This window comes from Choristoneura fumiferana, chromosome 2 (genome assembly GCF_025370935.1).
Source record: "Choristoneura fumiferana chromosome 2, NRCan_CFum_1, whole genome shotgun sequence".
NCBI lineage: Eukaryota > Metazoa > Arthropoda > Insecta > Lepidoptera > Tortricidae > Choristoneura > Choristoneura fumiferana.
Window position 1 is genome coordinate 22,617,898 of NC_133473.1, and position 8,767 is coordinate 22,626,664.

The 8,767-nt window shown below is 41.2% G+C and overlaps 1 protein-coding gene across 1 annotated transcript; it reads left to right on the plus strand.

Moving 5' to 3' along the window:
• The first annotated feature begins 667 nt into the window (after positions 1-667).
• On the plus strand, positions 668-7,681 carry LOC141445352 (tyrosine-protein phosphatase 10D-like). Its single transcript, XM_074111191.1, has 4 exons — positions 668-1,000; positions 1,979-2,240; positions 4,668-4,774; positions 7,404-7,681. The coding sequence occupies exons 1-4, from the start codon at positions 827-829 to the stop codon at positions 7,644-7,646; spliced, it is 786 nt and encodes a 261-aa protein (XP_073967292.1). The 5' UTR covers positions 668-826; the 3' UTR covers positions 7,647-7,681.
• The last annotated feature ends 1,086 nt before the right edge of the window (positions 7,682-8,767 follow it).

Sequence of the window (8,767 nt, forward strand, 5' to 3'; positions counted from 1 at the left end):
GGTTGATTTATTTTTATTGGTCAAAATTATCATCTTATTGGGGCATAAGGCAGTAATAAAAAAATTATGCCTATTCGGCAGATTTTTGAAGCTTCACTAGCCCACAAATTCTTTTGTTTGATATCTGACTTGACTGTGTATGCTTGTTGGTTGACAAATTTGATGACTATATGAGAAGTTAATACCTACTTATTATTTTTTTCTTTCGAAAGACGTAACATGCGCAAACGCAAAGCCAACACAAAAAATAACAGTTTTAAGATCTATGTACGCAAATGGTTTCCTGTAAGAGATCGCTTTTAATTGATAAGACCGCCTTATTGTCTACCCTGAATGTATGTGTAATACATAGATTTTTTTGTATTGATTTGTGGTGTGCAATAAAGAATATTTGTATTGTATTGTAGGTATAATCATCATCTCATCTCCTCCTAGCCGTATTCGGCTTCAGCGACTATTTTCTAACGCTGAGAGCGTCGCTGAGCTGATGTGCTCTCAGTTGGCTAACGTATCCGATTTTAGCACCAAATGTGCGGCCACACTCTCCACAAGTCAATAACTGTATAATACTATGCTGTCGAATAGAGATTTGATAAATGTTGATAAAAAATCGATATCTTTCGAAAATCGATGCAGGATCAACCTTATCTTATCGATGTTTAGATCATAGCAAACTGTCAGGCAGACAAGACAGACAGTTAGTTTTTTGTCGTGAAATGGCGTACGACAACAGAATCGTATTTTAGTATTATCGAGATAGATTCAGTCGCATAATTTTAAGACGCGATGATATGACAGCAGTGTGCACGGTATCAGATGAGCCACAATGCGATTATCGCACGGATACGTCGGGTGTGAGGAAGAGAAAGTGTCGTGTGAAACGTTCAAGTCGCCTTCAATGATGTGGAAGAGGTCGATTGTGCAAGCTCGGGCGGCGCGCGCGCGGCCCGAGGCCCCGGCCCCGGCCCCGGCGCGCGCGCTGGCCCTGCTGCTGCTGGCGGTGAGTTCCTCGGCCGTCTAACCCCCGCAATGAATGCCCCGCGCTCGTACCCCCAAATCTGTGACAATGTCAACACAGCCTGCAGCCTACAGCATCTGCTCTCGCGGGCCATTTCTATTGTTCGGTTTCGTTCCCAAGTAAAGTAAACATAATGTGTTAAGTATTCTTATTGACAAAACCAGAAGGTAAACAGCAATATTTTTTGCGAATAAAAACTATTGTTAACATTAATTTTCAATAATTATTGTCCATTAACTACAACAATTTATTAAAATATCTTATCAATTCGGTATGTGATATGTAATGGTTTTGTACTAGCTGGCTCAACCTGACTGAACCAGGGTCATGACTGCACACAAGTGTATTTTTTATTACCCCCTAAGACCCAAAGTCCTTTATCAAGGACTTATTGTAATTTGAACATCAAACTCTATCATAAACATCACCTCTGTGGCTGTAGGTACTTAAAAAAAACCATCTGCATATTAAGTTTATCAAATTGAATTAAAAAGTCCAATTTACTTAATAAACTCACCATAGTTTAACATCCTTTTGAAATAAAGTTTGTAGGAATGTAGTTTTTACACATTTTACATAAATAAATCACTTCAAGGTTCATACATGATTTAACGAAATACAAATCAGTGCAATAAATTACTCTTTATATTTGCTAATGCTAAAATTGTTATAATCTAGAGTTGATCCAAGACCAGAGCAAGTGAATCAATATCTTTAGACATCTGTTGGTGAGTAGCACTACAATCAAGTGGAGGGAGGGTGCGAAAAGCAAATTTCCAAGATGCTCCAGTGAGCCACCGCCATGCATCATGCAGTCATGGTAGGAGACGGTTTAAAGGGTGCTAAAAGACATTGTCCATCTACCCCAATCAAAAGCCATTTTCAGTATTTTCACTTTGAACCCTAAAAATACAGATGTTATGTATGTTAGTGTGTGCAATAGTTGGTATGTCGCTGCAGGGCGCGTGGGGCTGCGGGCGCTGCGCGGACCTGGTGATCGAGATCCCGGGCTCGGGCGCGGGCGGCGGCGGCGGCGGCGCGGGCCAGTACCGTCTGGACTACCGTCCGCCGCACGGCTCGCCAGCGCCCAACTTCACGGTGCCCGCGCGCGCCTCCACCATCAACTTCCAGGGGCTGCCCGGCACCAAGTATCACTTCATGCTCTACTACTCTAATGCCACATTCGCTGACCTGCTCACGTGGAATCAGACCATTATCACCGGTAAGTTATTTGTTGACAGGACTAATCAATCATCAATTTTATTAGAAGGATGCTCAGTACAGATAGAACTACAGTCAGAAGTAGAAAGTGGATGGGAGAATTTACATTTATTTTTAATTGTTGTCATTTTATAGCATTTAAGCTACGAATAATAATTCTCAAGAAACGTAACTGCTAGCAATGAACGCTTCGATTGTGATTCCATTTGTAGCATTAGCAAACAAACTAACAGCAATGACAACATAGCACTCACACTCACTCATAGACAAAGCTTGCCCGCGATTGGTCCGCGTAAAAGTCGGCGCCGCCCCCATGCGACAAGCGAGGGGCGATCTTACAATGCGTGGATGGCATTATGCAGAATCACATTAAAATAAAGAGGTTGCTTTACGAGTTTATTTTTTTATTGAATGTTTTAAATAAAAAAAAAAGGAAAATAAATATTCCTTGTTATTACAATTACAGCAGGTGGTGATAAATCACAACATAAAATATGATAAAATGGCCAAACTGTATGCGGGCCGACATAGAAACGTTGAGAGAAAAATGGGTTTAAAGCTAGTATTACACTCTGCTTTTCACTCCGATTGAGAGGAAATTAAATAGCAACAATGGAAACGATTGTCCTCTTACTAGATACCTTTTATAATTTTTCATGCATTGTTATTTAATTATAAAGTACCTGGGCGACCGAGCTTTGCTCGGGCTGACACTCGGTAACAAGCGTTTTCCCAGAGATAAAAGACCAAGCTAGATCGATTTTTCACCCCTGAAAACCCCTACATACTAAATATCATCGAAATTGGTGGAGTCGTTTAATATACAAGAATTTCTCCTTTACAGGTATTTAGATAGATTTAGATTTATTGATTTATTTTGATTGATTTTTAAACTTTTTTTGTGGCTGTTGACACCTGATTACGAACGCCTTAGACGAAGATTTTAATTTTACTAGTGCATAGTGCATACTAGATAGAGCATTTTGTAATACTTAATGCATGATATCATCCTTCATACTAGAAAAAAACATATTTTATTTGAGCATATCACGTGAGAGTTATTATACTCCATGGAAAAAATAATCTTAGTTAAGTACATGTTGCATAACACTTTCCAGGGTCGCCAAGTAAACAGGGTGTTTTAAATATTTATTTACTGGCATGAAAGCTGAAACCTGTGTATTTCATATCTGAATGGCTTCTACACCACTTCACACAACATGACGGCATATTTTTTGAATTGATTAGCGTAAAAACACAATTACAAACTTAATCGAAACTTTCCACGGAGCGACTGCACGACTCAAGTTTTACGGCCGAACTGGCGCGACGCGCGGTGGGTATTTTAAGTCCCGCCCGCCGCATTAGGTATTCCGTGGAATGATTTTTTCGGGCTTAGTTACGCTTCTAGAGAATTATTATTCGAAGTATTTAATCTTCAAAAATGTAGTAGTCATTATGATAATGACACCCTCATTTGGCTTGTACTATTTATTGTCTTGGTTTCCTGGAAAATTAGTCATAATTATAAAAATAATTAATGTGCTTCAATTATTTCTGCAGTTTTCCTCATCCAATTATGCATAGTAAAAAACCAAAGCAGAAAACTAAAATCCCATAATGAAATCGATTATGAAAAGATTCCACCACGGTACCTACATGAAGACTGGTTAGATCATTCTCCAAAATCGTTATTTCCTAGTAGCAAAAGCTAGAGAGCTCACGCGGAGCTCCTACTTTTGTGTAGTTTTGTTTTTTCGGCCGATGCAAACTTAACATAACCTAAACCAATATTTGAAAAAAAAACATTTGGGAAGAAAAAACGAAAATTAAAATTTTGCTACTAGGAAATAACGATTTTGGGGAAATGATTTTCCAACCCTTTCAAACTAGCGTTTTTTCTGCGCGTACGAGTGTATGCCCGTTTTGGCATAAGCCAGTCTTTTCCAAAGTGGGCGATAACGCCCCCTTGTAGGCGCTGGAGGCCTAGAGGGGGGCGGTAAGGGGCCCAGAAAAAATCTTCACCTTTGTGCCTTCATTAGGCGAGACTAATATGTTGTTACTGAGGTTTTTAAGGTGAAAAAAATTGGGGGCGCTACAAAATAACTGTTTTTCAAAGTGGGCGTTAGACGAAATAAGTTTGGGAACCTCTGGCATAAGCCCTTACAGGCCTGTACACGCGCTCATTACTGCGTGTTCAACGCTCGAAGAAAACCACACCTCGCACGAACTTATACGCGAGATCAAGGGCCTGTTGCACCACTTGTCGACTAACTTTAGTGACGGATATCAGTGTTGCCGTCTCTGTTTGTTTTGTCGGAATAAACAAAGACGGCATTAATTTTATCTGACACTTAAAGTTAGTCGACAAGTGGTGAAACAGGCCCTAAGTGTTAATTTACCGGTGTAAGTGAGGGTTGTGTTGCAGCGCCCGAGCCGCCCACCAACCTGACGGTGGCGTTGGCGCGCAACAAGCAGGCCACCATCGCCTGGGCGCCGCCCGCCCACGGCGACTACACCGGCTTCCGGTTCAAGGTAATGACATTACTGTGCATACTATTTACACGCTAAAATAGCTGGACGGCATAACTGGATGGCAAACGAGATGGGTCTCCTGATGATAAGAGATCACCACCGCCCATAGACACCTGCAACACCAGGGGGATTGCAGATGCGTTGCCAACCTAGAGGCCTAATAGATGGGATACCTCAAGTGCCAGTAATTTCACCGGCTGTCTTACTCTCCACAAGCACAAGTTTCTATTGGTCCATGACAAACACATTCCTCGGCACACATCCTCTCACATCTCTGCCGGAAACGCAGCCTAAGCCGGCAGTCGTCCACTGCTGAACAAAGCCCCCCCACCCTTTAGAACGCCACAATGAACGACAACTCGCCACTTGCATCCACCGTTTGCCTGCTACTCTCGCAATGTCATTTGTCACGTAGGGAGGCCTGCCAGCCAACGCTTCGTCTTCCATTAAAACATGCTTTATGCTAGCTCTGTCACAGTCAGGGTTTACTGATGAGCCCTAGAACTAGCTAGCCATATTGGGCTGTAGTAGTTCGTTTCTTTGGATTCCCTCTGGTGCGAGCGATCGAGGGCCGTGTCCCAGGGCGTTCGCTGTCGCTCTCGCGTTTGGTAAACGAGCCGCAGCGATCGATCGACTTTATTTCCACAGCCAACTACTAAGCAATACATTTAACAAACTAACATTTCAATGTAATTTTTACTACTTTAAACGATAAAGACTATTATCGGCGTGCCAATATGACAATCAGCGTTAATGTTTTTTTTTCTAAGCTGCCATAAAAAATCGGTTGAGTGTGAGTTGAACAGCGCATCGAGGGTTCCATATTCAGTGTTATCAGAACCCTGCTTGTAAGCACTGATACTCATATAGACAAATAAATTATTTTATCTACATGCATATCATAACTTTCCTATTATATGTTCAGAAACGACTATCAAATGGCCTTTATTAAGAAACCTGGTATCTGCGGGTACATCTTAATGTTCACATTAAAGTACAGTGTACTGTGTAGTGTGTGTAGTGTAAGTATCGGTAATACTTTTTTTAACAATGCATATCTGTACATATTGTAGAAAACTTATGACATGCATGTAGATAATAATTATTATTCAAAGTCAAAGTCAAAGTCAAAATACAGGCCATATCTGAACATATTATAGAAAACTTATGATATGCATGTAGATAAAGTTATGTATGCGGCTATACATAATTAGGCATTAAAACACTCGTGTGATCTTATTATGAAAACCACACTCGTACTTTAATGCCTCTCATTATGCACCAGCCACATAAATAACTATTATTTTAGACTTTTCTTATTAGTTGTGCTATAAGAGCATACTTACCTCAAGTTTCTAGAACAAATGGAAGTGTGCAAAAGGTTGGAGACACGCGTATTTTATAGACGGACAGATGGACAGACAACAAAATGATCCTATCTTAAGATCCAAAAATGGTACGGACCCCGGAAAATGGTAAAACACGTGTTTACAAAGTATTAGACTAGCTGCTGGGTACCGCCTGATGCTTCTATTGTGCAACTGTTAGGCGTGTCCAAGGCTCTGCTCGACAGTGGTGTAATTAATATTCTAGACACAACTAGTAATTTCCATATCCTGTTATATGTAGCTATAAGCGACGCGGCTATCACAACTTCACAAGTGATTCAAAGAATTTCCTCGACGGCAGGAAATCCCCAGTCATACTTTTGCGGCAGCCTTACGAAGGCTTTTTTTTCTTTTTGTTATTAATGTTTTTATTTCTGATTTTGAGTATTGTGCTCGCTTCGGATTTTATTTTTGTATTTGACAGTACATAGTTATATCAAATTGCATTTATAGGCTTGCTTAAATATATTATCTTTAACAGCAGTTTGACGTGCTCATTGTATGTACACCTCTTTGTCATCGAATGTCGATATCAACATTTCTTTGATGATGCAAGTAGTTGCGCTGTAGTTGTAAACAAAGCTATAATGCTATTATAAGCCTATTAAAGTGTAATAACACGGATAGACCAACAGTAAACAGAACAGGTAGATATTCTCGGTACTAATGTTCTAATAAGTTATTTTAGATTAAAATTGATCATCGATTGATCTATATTTCATCTGATGGTAGGTTTAGGTGACGCCGAAGATAGCTCACTGTTTCAGTGACAGCATATTAAATCTGACTATGAAATGAATAGCCCTAAATGGTAATTATCTCTTAACGTAGACGCCGAAAGCTGACGGAGTTATTGAGTAAAGAAAGAATGAAAATCATTTATTGTCACAAAACACATTACATAATGCTGCGTTTCCACCAGAGATGCTTTGCGAGGAATGTGTTTATCATGAATGAACCAATAAAAACGCTTCATTTAAGCTATCCTCGCTCCGCTAAGCTGTTTCCACTAGAGATGCGCTGTGCCAAGATAGGTATGAAGCTTTTCTATTGGTTCATGAAAAATACATTTCTCGTATGTACCTACATGTCTGGTGGCAACGCAGCCTGTGATTCCATACAAAATGTAAGGCTAGTCTCTAGTAGGTACAATTTGTGACTAGCATCAACGCCATCTAGTATCTGCCCTGCCCTATCTCCATTTGGTCTATCTCTGGGATGTTGAATGTGGTGTGTCGCAGGTGATCCCCCTGACGGAGCGCGCGGAGGGCGGCGCGCGCAACATCACGGTGGAGGCGTCGGAGGGGGCGGCGGCGGGGGGCGCGGGGGGCGCGGCGGGGGGCGCCGGCTGGACGCACACGCTCAAGGAGCTGTCCCCCGGCGCCACCTACCAGCTGCACGCCTTCACGCTGCTGCACGACAAGGAGAGTGCCGCCTACGCCTCCAGGAACTTCACCACCAGTGAGTGTCTGTTCTATGTATAACCCATGCTGAGACACGCTTCTCGCCCATAGCGTGCCCATCGTAGAATTAATAAGAAGAATATAAATGTTATTGTGGGTACACTTGCACATTCAAGTTGTTAGTTTTACTATGAATGCGTAGTCACCTCGCGTGACATGTCTGTTTCTCGTATTTTTCAAAGTCAACGTCAAAATATCTTTATTCGAATTAGACTATATATAACAATCACTTATGCATTTCAAAAAATCCACCACCGATTCGGGAAAATCCGGCAAAAATTCAACGAGGTGTATGTATTTTATTCAAAACAGATCTACAATGTACTGTCAGCAGCAGAAGTGTATGAGCGGTTACGCCGGTGCTTTAAATTGATCTACACACTCTTATTATCTTGGCAGTAGAGTCGTGTGTAGATCATTTTGAGCACGTATAACTGGTCATCCACTTCTGCCCAAACTTATCAAGGTGTAATCGGCTTTAGCCGATCAAAAAACTCTTCATATCGACGCATTAAGAGCGAAAAAGACGTCGATCGGCTCGGCCGACGCGAAAGGACGTTTATCGACGGGAAGACGTCTTTTTCTCTCTTATTACGTGGACATTAAATCATTTTTTGGTCGGCAGTTTTGAAATAAATATTATTATTATTATTAAGCCGATTCTGCTTCAATAGATATGGGTAAAGTCGGTCTTAAAGTCGGTGTGTGCGTTGGTGTGGTCGCGCAAAGTGAGTTCGTTCCAGCATCAATTTCTTTTAAGACCATTCAAGTATCACAAAGCTTACGATATGGTGCCGGTAATTTACATGAGCGTGAAGGCATGCCGCATGCCGGATCCAAACGTCGAACACCGAGACGCGAAAATACGGCATTATTAGGATTTTCAACTTTACACTATTGTTACTGCCTCCAGCATCTTTCGTGCTCGCTGAAATGTTTTGAAATACAGACGATAGTTTACGTACGCATGGTAAAGGCAGCGGCCGACGCCGCGAGGCTGTCTGTTTACCACCGAGTTGTACAATGATGATGCTACTAAGACTTGTACCTGCTTACTCGTCGACAAAGTCACGTTTAATCCTAATAAGGCTAGTTTACATAAAATCGTCATTTGTTTAGTTGAATAAGAAAAGATGCGTGGG